This window comes from Mustela nigripes, chromosome 18, assembly GCF_022355385.1.
Source record: "Mustela nigripes isolate SB6536 chromosome 18, MUSNIG.SB6536, whole genome shotgun sequence".
NCBI lineage: Eukaryota > Metazoa > Chordata > Mammalia > Carnivora > Mustelidae > Mustela > Mustela nigripes.
In genome coordinates this window covers 38,907,379-38,921,229 of record NC_081574.1, presented here as the reverse complement: position 1 = coordinate 38,921,229, position 13,851 = coordinate 38,907,379, and the positions used below count along the sequence as shown (strand labels likewise).

At 50.1% G+C, this 13,851-nt stretch overlaps 1 protein-coding gene across 1 annotated transcript in view; it reads right to left on the bottom strand.

Moving 5' to 3' along the window:
* Nucleotides 1-1,845: 1,845 nt before the first annotated feature.
* CSGALNACT1 (chondroitin sulfate N-acetylgalactosaminyltransferase 1) overlaps nucleotides 1,846-13,851 on the bottom strand; it is a 91,474-nt gene continuing 79,468 nt past the window's right edge. Inside the window, exons 7-8 of the mRNA XM_059384223.1 lie at nucleotides 6,028-6,109; nucleotides 1,846-3,781 (exon numbers count right to left, since the gene is read on the bottom strand). Coding sequence (XP_059240206.1) covers nucleotides 3,492-3,781; nucleotides 6,028-6,109 — 372 coding nt within the window. The 3' untranslated portion in view covers nucleotides 1,846-3,491. The remainder of the gene's footprint in view (nucleotides 3,782-6,027; nucleotides 6,110-13,851) is intronic.

Sequence of the window (13,851 nt, the reverse complement as noted above, 5' to 3'; positions counted from 1 at the left end):
GTTGGTCACACTGAGGACTACAAAAGACTACAAAGCAGGTGACGAGAACAGGTGTGTCACTTGGGGGCACGGGTGTGCTGGTCCATAATTAACAACGAGCTGGGAGGAGGCATGGTGGTGGAGCAGCAGGGGGAAGGAGTCCTGTTCGGCAGCCTCGGCCAATTGCCCATCTCCCTGGTGTAAATACTGCCGTCCTGGTGGACTTCAAGCTACTGTCCTGCCATTACTGAGCAAGGAGGGGCAAGAGGTGCAAACGAGCAGCTCCCCCGGGCGGCGTCGGCTCACCGAGGCTGGAGGCTCGGAGAAGACCCAGGTCTGTGTCAGAGAGCACAGCTCCAGGGAGACAGCTGGGCCGGTTGCTAGGGGACTTACATTCCGTAAGAATAGAGGGGCTTGCAGAGAGTGCGAAGAGACCTCAGAGGAGACCAAGACTCGGGTGCTTTCTTGACAGGATCCTTCCTTTAGAAGACATCATGGGACAGGGTCTTTGGAGCCAGAGTTCATTACGGCCTCCCTTTGCTGTCTGAGGTTGAATTCCAAGGCCCTCAGTGTCCTGTTTTGGTGGGGCCTTCACCAACCCTTCTTCTGTGTATAGGATAGGATAGGTCCCGCTTCGGACTGAATGTTTGTGTCCGCACAAAATTCCCATGTTGAAACCCTCACGCAGTGGTGTCTGGAAGTGAGGCCTTTGGGAGGTAATTGGGTTCTGAGGTGGGGAGCTTCCATGACGGGATTAGCGTCCTTTTGAGACAGGAAGGGCGCTGGCCCTCCGCCTGGTCTCCGCCTGTGGCGATACCAGCAGATGGGGCCTCACCAGACACTGCACTGCCCACGCCTTGATCCTGGAATTCTCAGCCTTCCTGACCTGAATCATCCCTCACTGTGTAAGCCACCCAACACCCCCAACGAAGACAGATTCCCCTCTTATGTGCGCTTGAAGAGGGCTCCTCCTTTTTGATAAAACTGCTTTACTTAAGTTCCAAAAAGAGATGCTGTTTCTGTTCCTCTTCAGCTACCCATCGCAGTTCTTCACCAACTGCTCAAACTCCAGTCTTCGTCACGGCCTCAGGCATCTGGGATTTGCCGCTGAAACACGCACAGATGGCTGGTTAGCCCACAGGGTGCAGCAGGGACCCTACAGTCTGCAGGACGCTCAGACCTGACTATCTCCACAGTTACAACACTTGCTTCCTGCTGCCAGCCTCACTGCGGGTGCATGCTCCTACTCAGGAGAAGATAAGCAGGAGTGCACGGTCAGACCCTCACAGCCATCAGAACCGCTGGCAAGAGAGGCCGCACGGGCCCCAAATGTCTAGTACCGCCACTGCCTGGGAAAATATGAGACCCAGTTAGAAATCATTTCTCAATTTCTTCTCACCAGAAAGGACAAGTAAAATGTATTAAGAGCCAGGTTTTTCCTCCTGGTTCTGTCCTTCTAGACCAGTGGTCCTCAGCAGGGGGGTGGTTTGGTACCCTCCCTCCAGGGGACATTTGGCAATGACTGGAGACATTTCGGTCGTCAACCGAGGTGAGAGATGCTCCTGGAATCCAGTGGGTGAAAGCCAAAGATGTGGTTAAACATCCTACAGCGCACAGGACAGCCTACCCCCTCCACACACACCCAACAACAAAGAATGATCTAGCCCAAAATGTCTGTAGTAGACACCCTGGTCCCACTGAGTGAAGGCCAAAGATGTCGCTAAATATCCTACAGTGCACAGGACAGCCCCATCCCCAACAAAGAATGATCTTGCCCAAAATGTCTGTAGCAGAAACTCTGGTCTTTGCACATTAAAAAAGTTTTCCCCCAAACTAAAGCCATGGCATTCTTGCTCCAAGAAGGAATCAGATCCACAAATCATATTTTATTAGCTGTCCAATGCCACCTTCCATTCACGTCCTGTGTTTTAAATAAATTTTATGAACTACCAGTGCAAATCAATACAATGCATTTTTTTTTTTTTTTTAAACACACGAACAGGTTGAATGTTCTTGAAGCTTTTAAACAATGAGTTGACTGTGGGCAAACAGAAGGCAAGGAATCACAGATAATTAGCTCATGCATCTGGTGCTGGCTAATAAATAAATAATTTTCACATGAACATAGAAACCACTCAATGTTATTAACTGTATTTTTTTAATAGTTGGAAACTGTAATAAAATGCCATTTTCAGAAGCATCTTGGCAACTAAGTAGAACTGTTTCATTTAAAAAATAGTTGTTACTTTCCCCTAGACGGGGGTGGGTGAACTTGTAGCAAAATCTTCCTTCCCACTTGACTCTGGCAGATGGAGTGATCTTCCAAAAAGTACGTTTTTCTGCACTTCTTTCCATAAAAGCCAGCCGCCAGGAAGAGCACCCTGCTTTGAAAAAAGATAGTTTGGCTCACACAGTATACTTTGGTTTATTTAAACAGGTAAGAAAGTGGTCCACAGTTCTCCTGAGGAGAAAATGTGTTTTCTGACTTTTGAATAAATCAAGATATTACCAGTCTGAATGAGTTTCCTTTTCTGTGAAGGGAAGAAGTATATCTTTCTTTCCCTCCAGTGTTCAGTTGCTCCTCTTGGGAAACAGTTCGGATAACGTAGCTCTGTCTCAATGTACCAGTAGCCCCACACCATGACTTCCACATGACCGAGGTCTGACATTCGGTGTCTGACGGGATCAGCATTCGGCGTGTCCTTGGATCTGGGGCTCGATCTGAACTAGAAGTTCTCATAATACACCTACGAGTATCTTCTTAAAAGATATAAAAATTTATGCTAACTTGTGCTCTCTTAGTAAGGCTTGAAAATTGCTAATTAAATAAGCAGAATATAACTCATAAGCCAAAAAAAGTGCATTTTTTAAATAAAATTAAGAAGTGGGGATGGTTAAAACTATAATAAAAAGGATGAGCAGATTATTTTTGGTTAATCTTGGATAAAAATGATGCAATAGTTTCTTTTTTTATCTTTTTGAGTCCATTTGGTTTTGCTTAATACACTCACAAGGACAGCCATGAGTGTATCTCCGAATCTCACCAGCACTCCCCGGCCCTAGAGCCCTACCCCTGTCGTCATTCCTATGGGGAGACACGTGCTTGCCTCTCATTCCAAAGAACTTTTTTTATAAAACTGGTCTTAATTCATAACTATTTCAATGAGCACAAAAGACAACAGTTCTCACTGTTGTGAACACAATCAAAATCTCCACGCCTTTGGGCTCACAACCTCACAATCATTCTGGCTTTGTCTGACACCGGAACAGGATGCTTTTGGGCCACTTTTGCACGCAAAGTGGGAGATTTTAATTCCTGTTAAGTCCAGCCAAATAAGCAGAGAGAAATCAGAGGCTCTCTCCCCTCCTCTGTTTTACAATCAGTCAAATTCTTTTTTTTTTTTTTTTTTTTTTTTTTCCCTTTAGGGAAACCTCTTCCTTGTCACAGCCCCGTGTTTGGTAATCATGAAAGGGAAAAACGAAAGCATCTCCCCAGGTCGAGGCCTGGGAGTTCATGTTTTTTTGCTGCTTGTCTTCTGTTTCTGCTTGCGAAGGTGAGCCTCGATCTCGTGCCTGAACACCAGCATGCCCAGCTGCCCGTGGGACGCCTCGTTCATGGCCTTGGACTGCATGCACATCTTGTACTGCTCGGGGGTCAGCTCGTCCGCACAGTGCTTCTCGTGCCACAGGTGGAAGAGCCCGCGCACCGGCGTCCGCACCACGATGAGGTTGCTGTGGAGGTACTTGCGGTACAGGTGCACGTCCTCTCCGCCCCAGCCCTTGATGTCCAAATCGAAGCCGCCTGTCGGGAGAGAGCACAGCGCTGAAGCCAGCCGCACAGCCCCACCGCATCTTGATTCGCCGCCCTCCTCTGCACCAGCCTGCACTGTGCGTGGAGAGAAGCATCATTTAGGGGAGACGTCTCGCTGCCTGCCCCTCCGAATGCAGAGCAGGGCCGTTGGGGAAAGAGGATTCAGAAATCCTGAACGCAGGACTTCGCGGCAGTGGAGGCCACGAGCACCAGCTCCCGGAGCTCCCAATGCTGCAAAGGGCATTCATTCCCGCACCTGCCTGCTTTCTAGAACGAGCCCCCTGAGCCGCCCCATGAGGAACGGCAGCCGCCTGCCTTTTCTACTTGAAACCTTCCCATGAAAATTCTGGTTTCTGTTTGCATGTGGCCTCCTGTCATTCAGACAGGGAAGCAGGGGCTCGCCCCCTGAAAAGGTAGCGGGATCCAAGTGAACAAAATGATGTCCCACAAAACACTCTGCCTCTCATGGACCGAAATGGTCCCAAAAGCTCTGTCCACCCCCAGGCCAGTGATGGAGTCATGTTTAAGGGACTGGCCTCGCTGTGCAGAGTTTCTACTCTGAAAATCTGGCCTCGCTTCAGAGTGGACTCTATCAAAGTGAGTAATGGTCCCCTCCACACTCATCTTTGTAAACAGAGATGCCCCATGTCTTTTCTTAACCTGAAGCCCACCGTGAACCAAAGAGAACCAGAGAAGACTTGACCCTTTTTGTCACTGTTCCTCTCTCACCTAGGAGATTTATTTAACTCCTAGAGAAACAGTGACGTCATCCTCAACACCTTTCATCAGAGCCACCATGCAGCCCCCAAGCTGTGCTGTTCTGATCAAGGCCATCACTGGGCCCAGAGGGGTCATCCGTGGGGGAAACCTGCAGCCTGCCCTCAGCTGGGCTCTGTATGCAAGTGATCTGTGTTCCCCCCCATGGTAGGCAGGTGTGATACTGACTCAGGGGTCTGGAACTGGAGCCTGGGGTTGGCCACTTCACCTCTCTTGAGTTGTGGTTTCTTTATCCTGAAATGAACTAAATGTCAAAACCAAATGACATAGTCATGTGAGGGGCAGTGCTTGCTTAGCTGTAACTGATTTATTATCATCAACATCATCACAACTTCTTAAATAGAAGGTGCAAAAGTAAGATGCTTGCAAATAAATACAAGATGGCAAAGAAAGATCGGGGTCCAGATGTGACCCAGAGATTCTGAGGTCCTATCAGTGGCTCATGGAGGAAGAGCGTCCTCACCAGCCTACCATTCCCACCATTCCCATTCAAATTTGATAAACCTACATCATCACAAAATAATCTTTTCTTGTACAAAGAACAAGGAAACAGAGTTTCTCGAAATGAAAACCTGCTTTAGAAAGGGCATATGGGGGTGGGGGTGGGGATGGAAATCTCCATGCTCTGTGAGGGCAGGGCTACCCTGACTCCAAGCCGGGTCCACTTTGACCGCCTGAGCACAAGACCAAAGTTTCTGCCTTATTCATTCATATCCTAGTCACGTATGATCCACAATTTTGTTGTTTCAGGGCACAGGAGGAGGTGCTGCTGTGGGAAGTGGGGTAGTATTTGCAAGGGGAACAGGAAACGCTCTGTTCTCATCCCACATCCCTCACTTGCTGTGTGGTGCCTTTGCCCTTTTCAGCTGCAACCTAAGGGCCTTTCCGCTCAGTGCTCTGGGAGCCTCTGAGTGTGTGTGTGTGTTGACAGGTACTATACACTCATCTGGAGCTTAGAGTAGTACCTAGAATTTTCGAAGTTTCAGCAGAGAGAAATTTCAACCCTTTCCAGTATGTGATTTTCCCAAATTTCCCGTGTTGTCCTTATTTTTTTTTCAGTGAATTCCGCTACTACCATGGAGGCCCAGAATGTTCTGCTTGGGAAGGACCAGAGCCAGAACCAGGTGGGAAGGAGGCATTGGGGGTTGGGGGGCGGGGAGGGTGGGGAGACTTGCTTTGAAGCCACCTTTCTGTGACAACAGTCTTTTTCCTCAGACTGTGTGCCACATTTGGGGTAACTGAGCGGGTCTAGTGGAGATCAGAGGGGCTCGTGTGTCGACGCACACCCAAGCCTCATCCTGGTCCAGTCTCCAAGGACCTGACAGGAGGAAGGGCCTCTTAAAAAATGGCACTACCTCTGCCCTCAGACTCCTGGGGAGCTGCCCCGACTCCCTCCCGGGCTGCTCGTGGCCTCTGGGTGGCAGCAGAGGCCAGACTTGCCGCCAGTCGGTGCCTCTTACCTATATTGATGAAGTCCGACCGGTACTGACAGGTCATCCCAAATCCAAAGTCTCTCCAAAATCCAGTCTCCTTCTTTATCACCTGCAGGGAGAGCACTGTCATTTGAGAGGGGAGGACCGAGTGGGCAGAGGTAGAGAGCAGTCCCACACTAGTGTGAGCACAGTTCAACAGGGAGCCCAGCCCACCCGACGAGAAGCCGCCCCACGACCTCCTGTGGGAAATGCAGATGGATCTGAGTCCCTGCGGATGGTTAGGGATACACTGAACTCACGGGTTCCCAAATGGGCCTTGTGATTTTTGGCACCTCTGGCTGGAATGTTTCTAGGGTGTAGGCATGAAAACACACACACACACACACACTCTCTCTCTCTCTCTCTCTCTCTCTCAAAAACAAACCAGGAGAGCCCGTTTTTGAGCGATGCCATGGAAAAGCCACCTACGTGTCTGGCCCAACACCAGTGCCAGAGAGAACTGGAGACCTCGGCCCCTCACACAGGGCCGGGCAGGGAGCCAGCGAAGGGCTCAGGAAGTGGAGAAAAGGAAGAGAGAACAGCTCGGAATTCAGCTGCTCTGGCACAGGGCACACACAGGACTCCCTCGGGGGAATAAAAAGAAAACCCGAGAAGTCGCTGGGTTGCTTCAGCTCTGCTAACTCTCCCTTGCCGAGGTAAAGGGCACCAAGAGTCCAGGTTCTGAAGAGAGACTCTGTCCATTCATCTTTAAACTATTTTAAAACCAAACTGCTCCCAAAACATCTGTGGCAGTGCCAAGCAGCAGGGCTACCAAGAGGCCATCCAAGCGGTGACCGTCTCCAAAGAGCAGGGCCAGGTCCCACTCAGTCTCTCACTCTGCAGGGAAATTTCCAGTGTATTTGCTAAAGCAGCAAGACTTTTTAAAACGTTGGTTTAAATTTTTGGCTGAGGTCATTCCAGGGCTTGTTTTGAGAGCTTAATAGTTCTTCATTCTTGAGACTAACATAGGTGCTTAGGGGAGAAAGTCCCCTCCTGGGGAAGGGAAAGGGAGGCCAGGCCGAACCGGGTCCCCTCCACTGGGATTCCTGCATTTTCTGCCCGCCCCAGGTCTGGCTCCCTTCGCTGCTCTTCAGAGACAGTGTATAGCAGGGGAGGAGACCCAGTGTCTCCTTCCAGCTTGACCACCGGCTAGCTTCTCTGCCGCAGGCAGGTCCCTCACTTCTTTGAGCCTCTATTTCCTTTCCTATAAATGAGGAGGTTAAGGGGCGCCTGGATGGCTCAGTCTGTTAAGCATCCAACTCCTGATTTTACCTCAGGTCATGATCTCAGGGTCCTGGGATTAAGCCCCACATGGGGCCACATGCTGGGCATGCAGTCTGCCTATGATTCTCTCTCCCTCCTTCTGTGCCACCCCCAAAATAAAAAAAAAAAATAAGTAAGGGGCCCCTGGGTGGCTCAGTCGGTTACCCGTCTGCCTTCAGCTCAGGTCATGATCTCAGGGTCCTGGAATCGAGTCCCACATCAGGCTCCAGGCTCAGCGGGGAGCCTGCTGCTCCCTCTCCCTCTGCCCCTCCCCCCGCTTGTGCTCTCTCGCCATTTCTCTTTCTCTCAAATAAATAAAATCTTTTACAATGAAATAAAATAAAAGAGGAGGTGGAGCTAAATCTCCGCTAAGGTCTCTTCCAGCTCCACCATCCAAACATCTAGCCTCACTGCCCTTCCACCTTCCCGAAGTTCCAAGTTACGTCCCCCAAAGCCTCAATTATATTCCATATATGGCTCGTGGAAGGACTGTGAACTCAAAAATTCTTTGGCTCTGTGATCCATGAAACCATCTTATCTCCGCTACAGCCTCTGCAGAGGCTGGGCTGAGGGAACACACACGCGTCAGGGCTGCCGGGGGAACAAGGACCGAGAGAGGTTTTGTCAGTCGGTGTGGTCCCCGCAGATGTGCTCCAACTGGAACAAAGGCCCGTTATACAATAGCTCCCAAGTGACAAGGCAATTTCATTAGTATCAACTGGAAAGATTTTGCAGGGAAGGAAAGTTTGGGGAAATCTCCACTGAGTCATTTTTTTTAAAAACAGTTTCTGTTTCATACCAGGTACACGGTTTCTGGTACAGCTAATGGCTTAATATCCTTTCTGCTGGCAAGGACACAGACAGACGAGTCCTCTAAGCTTCTGGATAAAAATGGAGTCAAAGACAAGGGCCAGTAACCAAACATCAAGCATTTGGCTGAGGGGTACCTGGACTCCAAGCAGGGACGCCCCAAACAGGAAGAGCAATGGGCCAGGGCTTGGGAGGAAAGACAAGAAGGATTGCAAGAGGTGGTCACCCCAGACATGGGCTGTGCATGCGGTGCCCGGCAAGGCTGAACAAGGTCAAGACGGACCCTCACACCTGGGGACCGTGGGACAGACACAAACTGATTTATGAGCTGGGGAATGCACTCTGTAAACACTTATTAACGTTGGCTTTAAAGTTGGCAAGCCAGAAAAAGCCACTATCTTGGGGCGCCTGGGTGGCTCAGTGGGTTGAAGCCTCTGCCTTCAGCTCAGGTCATGATCCCAGGGTCCCAGGATCGAGTCCCACATTGGGCTCTCTGCTCAGTGGGGAGCCTTCTTCCTCCTCTCTCTTTGCCTGCCTCTCTGCCTGCTTGTGATCTCTGTCAAATAAATAAATTAAATATTAAAAAAAAAAAAAGAAAGAAAGAAAGAAAGAAAGAAAGAGCCACTATCTGAAATGCTCCTTGAAACTGAGCCCTTGGTGGACACGGGTTGGCTCGCACCCTACCCATGGCCTAGGACATCAGGGCGAGAGGGGGTTTGCTTCTGACAGGCTCTGTGACACACAGCTGTGCCGAGTCCCTGGCACCATGCCCTTGGCCTTGCTGGGAGTGAGTCCTCTCAAACGTGTATCGGATCACAGCACGCTCCAATTTAAAACCCTGAGGCGCTTTAATTGCATTCTCACTAATGCAATTAGAATAAAACCCAGAGAAAACCTCTAGCCTGCAAGGGTCCTACGTGACCTGACCCCTGCCTGCCTCGTCCACCTCACCCCCTCGTGCAGAATCTCCTCCTATCCCACCCCTCGAACACACGAGGCTCCCAGGTCCCCGATGCCAGACACTTGCAGACCCCTGGCCTGGGTCACCTTTTCCCTGCTCACCACTGGGCTCTGCTTCCATGTCACTTGCCTAGAGCAGTCATCCTGACCCTCCCAGCCAGTGTCAGCACACACCCCCACCCCTGTCACCACCACGTCACTCTCTAACCCGTCACCTGGTTTCTTTTCTCTGTAACACTCACAGCTCTCTGAAATTGTCCTGCTGAGGCATTTGTTCCTCTCTTTTCTGTCCTTCCTACCACTGCTGGTGAAGGTCAGCCCAGGGCCCTGGAATCCTTCACAACCCCCAGATCAAGGTCCAGCACACAGAGGTACTCCATAAATGCTCCTCCAATAGAGAATGAGGAGCCCTCCTAGGGCAGAGGGGGCTCCATGCCAGTGGAAACAGACAGGGTTCCAGCAGAGAATTCTTTAGTGGGTCAGCAAAGGCCTAGGAATTCCAGTGGGAAAAGAACTGTGGGGCTTTGGAGGAACAGACTAAAACGTTTTCACCTTCCTGGGCTCTGAGCAGACGGCTCTCCTGCTTAGAGCCTCGACCCCAGGCACAAGAAGCTCCCCTGCTCTGTTCGAACTTTGAAAAGACAGATACCAATGATGTTTACTACAACAGAGGAGGAAGACACCCTCAGATAAAGATTGTATGTTAAAAGAAAAACATCCGTCCTGAATTTCACCTATCGGTTTTCAAGTGCTATCCTCACTTAAAAAACTCTCTCTCAAGGGCTGGCTTCCTCTCAACTTCCTGCAGCCCCTTTCTCCCCCCACCTTAGTTAGATCTCAGCAGAGCACTGCAGGGCAGGAACACACCACAAAGGACAGTTGTCAAGCCCGCTCTCCCACAGGAAGCTTCCAGACCCGCAGCTCTGTGGGCAATTCACGTGACGGGGGTGATTATTTTCTATAGGGACCAGAGCACAAAGCACAAATCGGTGTCTCTCCCCAGAGATGTGGGAAGGCGGCGTCCCGCAGCTGCGTGGAGAGCCGGGAGGCAGTCCGCGCCTGTTGGTTTAATGGTGCTGACTTGGACAACTGCCCGCGAAGCAATCTGGGCCCTGAAATAAAATAAATAACAAATACTCAGGCCGAGTATTTCCTCTAAATCAAAGAGAGCCTGCGAAGCACCGAGGCCGTGTTTGCCCAGGCTTGCATTCACGCACAGTGCCCGCGGTACACACCCCGTGCAGCCCGCAGGCCCCGCGCTCAGAGGGCGCCCTGCCTGCTTTCGCGCTTTTGAAATTCTTGCTAAGTCCAGAGCCAGGGCCCTGCATTTTCACTGTGTACTGGGCCACGCCGATTACACAGCCCGTCCTGCCTGTGAGCAGCCGGCATCCTGAGCTTCAGGGGCTGAGCTGGGTGTCCCCAGCCCCCGCATCATACATTCCTCATTATGTGGGCCCAGAGAGAGGCTGCGTGGGGCACGCATGGGCCTTACAGTGTGGAGGTAGCCTGGCCTGTCCGAGCTAAGTCAGCCAATGGTGGCTAAGCCCAGACCGACACCAGGATTGCTGGGAGCCTTTCCATTTCTTGAGAAATGCACTGTTCTGGAGGCACAGCTTTCACAGAACGGGTCAAAGGCCACCTCCTCCAAGATTTGTATTAACCCACATTTCCCCACAAGTCTTTCACTGGGGCCTGCTTGAAAAGAATAAAGTGTCTTCTGAAGGGTATCGTACTGGAAAAGGAATCCTCCAGGTTCTCTGGTCTAGGAATCTACATGGAAAGCTAGACTACGCCCTTCTGGAAGCAAGGCCACTCAGCACCCTCGGCCCTGTCCCCATCAGCAATCCCACTCAGCAATACAGGCAACGACTTATGCCTCTGAGCTGCAGGTTTTCCTCAGAGAAGTGAGCAGAATAAGGCCTCTTCACCTTCCTGGCTATCCCACGAAATAAAGCGGGCACCGAGCTGGCTTCCGAAAGCCTGCGGATGGCATCTGTTCACACTAGTCTCGGTCCGCAGTGAGCGCCTGCTTCCCAAATATAGAAAAACAGACTAAAAGCATGAACTGTTCCAGTCAGCAAACTTCAGACATTTGAGCAGGTTGGTGGTGCAATACTTCTTGGAAGAGGGGGGATAGGGAGGAGACAGAATCAGAGAGGATGGAGTGCCACTCACACACTGGACAGAGTAGCACCAAGTCGCTGGGTTTCAATGATGCAGGGTGGACTGGGGCTTCTGGCACTGAGGACGTCCCCGGGTGAGGAGAGGGCCCGAGGAGGAAGCTGGAGCGGCGCGGGATGCTCACCTGGCAGAGCAGCTGAGGGGGGCATCTGTCAAGCTGGGGACTGCGCACCTGCTGCTGCGGTTTGCAGCCTTTTCCTCGGTCATCAGTGTCAGAGTCAGCGTGGGGAGCACTTAGTCCCCACAAGGCATCAAGGCCGCAGCGCTGTGCGGGTCCACCCAGCTCCCCAGGACCTTGTGAGTCTCTGCCTGCCTCAGCGGCTCAGACCCGCCCCCCCAGGCTGCGGTGAGGGCACTGATGGCACAGAAAATGGCCAACAAGATGAATCAGGGCTTTTTCTCCCCCCTCCTTTCCGGGAGTGCGTTGTTACACATTTACTAGCACACCACTGGCTTTGGGCCACAAAAGATGATTTAAAATGGGATTAATCTGTGTTTTGCAAATGTATCTCTGGCAGAGGGTGAAGGAAAGACCGGATGATGGGAGGGAGAGGGTCTATGGGGGGAGGTGGCAGGAGGCTCCCGCGGTGGCCTCAGTATGAGTAAAGGCTTGAACCGGGAAAGTGGACTGTCTACAGTTTTTATATATATATATATATATATATATATATATATATATATATATTTATTTATTTATTTATTTAAAGATTTTATTTATTTATTTGACAGAGAGATCACAAGTAGACAGAGTGGCAGGCAGAGAGAGAGAAGGAAGCAGGCTCCTTGCTGAGCAGAGAGCCCGATGCGGGACTTGATCCCATGACCCTGAGACCAGGACCGGAGCTGAAGGCAGAGGCTTTAAACCATCGAGCCACCCAGGAGCCCCAATAATTATTTAAATCAGAGTCATTCCTTGATCTCTGAGCTGTTTCTTCATTAAAGCATGAGCAAGTTTTATCTCAGGTTTACAACTCAAGAAATTAAATGTTAGCATAAAATCCCATGGTTTCACATACTTCTAATTATTAATGGTCTGTACTCAAAAGTAAAGAAACAAGTAGTCTAAACACACACACACACACACACACACACACACACACCAGGCATGTGGCTTCCAGCTTTAGTCTGAAGACAAAGTGTTATCAAACAGCAGTGACCAGCACGGAGCACTCAGGAGGTCATATTTACGGGGCTGCTTGAGCACTCGTCTTGTGTTTGCATCCGTGAGTCCTTCTTGTCATAGCTCCCTTCTGGACCTGCATCCTCCCTCCACCTTGAGACGGATGTACTCCAAGGGTGGCTCTCCAGAGTATCTGTAGATCTCAGATCTTTCACAACGGAGACAAAATGAACCCTTGCTAGGAAGTCCCTCCTAATTCACGGTTCCTAACTATCTCTTTTTATTTGGTACCTTCTCAGGACCTACACATTCTGTCTCCATTATATGAATTTCTGTAGCTTGATGTTCTCCCTTGGAATTTTTGTCAGCCCATTTCCTTTATATTTCAGCCCTCATCTAGATCCAAAGTCTTTCAGTGCACTAGGGTAAGGAGATCCTGCTCTGGGCCTGAGTTCTGCTACTAGCTGGTTGTGGGATCTTGGGCAAGTCTACAAAAACGAGAGAGTAAAGTGACCTCTCCAGTCACTGCCGAGCATATGAAACTGTTTCAGTTCCTCCGACTCCTCCAGAATGTCCAGTCTAGTTCTCTGCAGGTAGCAAGTGTTCCAGAAATGGCTCATCCAATAACACACATAATCAACACTTTCCTTTTGTGGATGAGAACCCTGTGTTTCTCTGGACTGAATCCTCATGAACACTGAATCCTAACATAGCAGATATATATGCTCTAGGAAAGCTCTAAGGTCTATTTGGAAGTAAAGGTCCCCGGTTGCGGGATAATTCCAAGGCTCTAGCTATGGACACGGCGATCTGAGTTCTGCTTCTGCTTGTCCATTAATTCTAGGGGTCCAAGAAACTGGTTGAACCGTATCACACCTCTCATTTCCTGCTGCACCTGCTTCTCTGCAGGAATGCTAACACAAGGATAAAACTTTTAAAGTGTGAAATGAAAAGAATTCTTTGCAAGCAAATAGGACCTTTATGAGTTTGAAGTTGAAAACATTAATCACATTTGATGTCAAACATAAAGAAGCACTTTATTTAAAACCAAAGGAATGTAGGTTGAAAGAAAATAAATCCTGTATCCCTTTCCCCCCCGAAACCCTATTTTAAGCTCAGAACTCAGGGAAGGGAAACAAGAAGGTTTGTGTCTCAACAGAAGCGATCTCACCCTCAAGCAGATAAAAACTGATTCTTGGGGAATGGAAAACACTTTCCGTGGCGACATACACAGCAGCACACATACACAAACAGTTCCGTCAACAGATACTCAGTGTATCTGGTGCTGGAATTCCACCGAGCGGGGGAGAGAACTGTATTATTCCCGCGCCGCGCAACATGGGCCTGGAGGGAAACCATGCTGGATGGGTGAGGAGTCGGCCCCATCCAGCCTCAGGGAACCCAAGCTGAAATCTTCTGGAGAAGATCACTGTAACAGCTGCCAGAGGTTTACTGGAGGATGGGGCTAGAGAGAACAG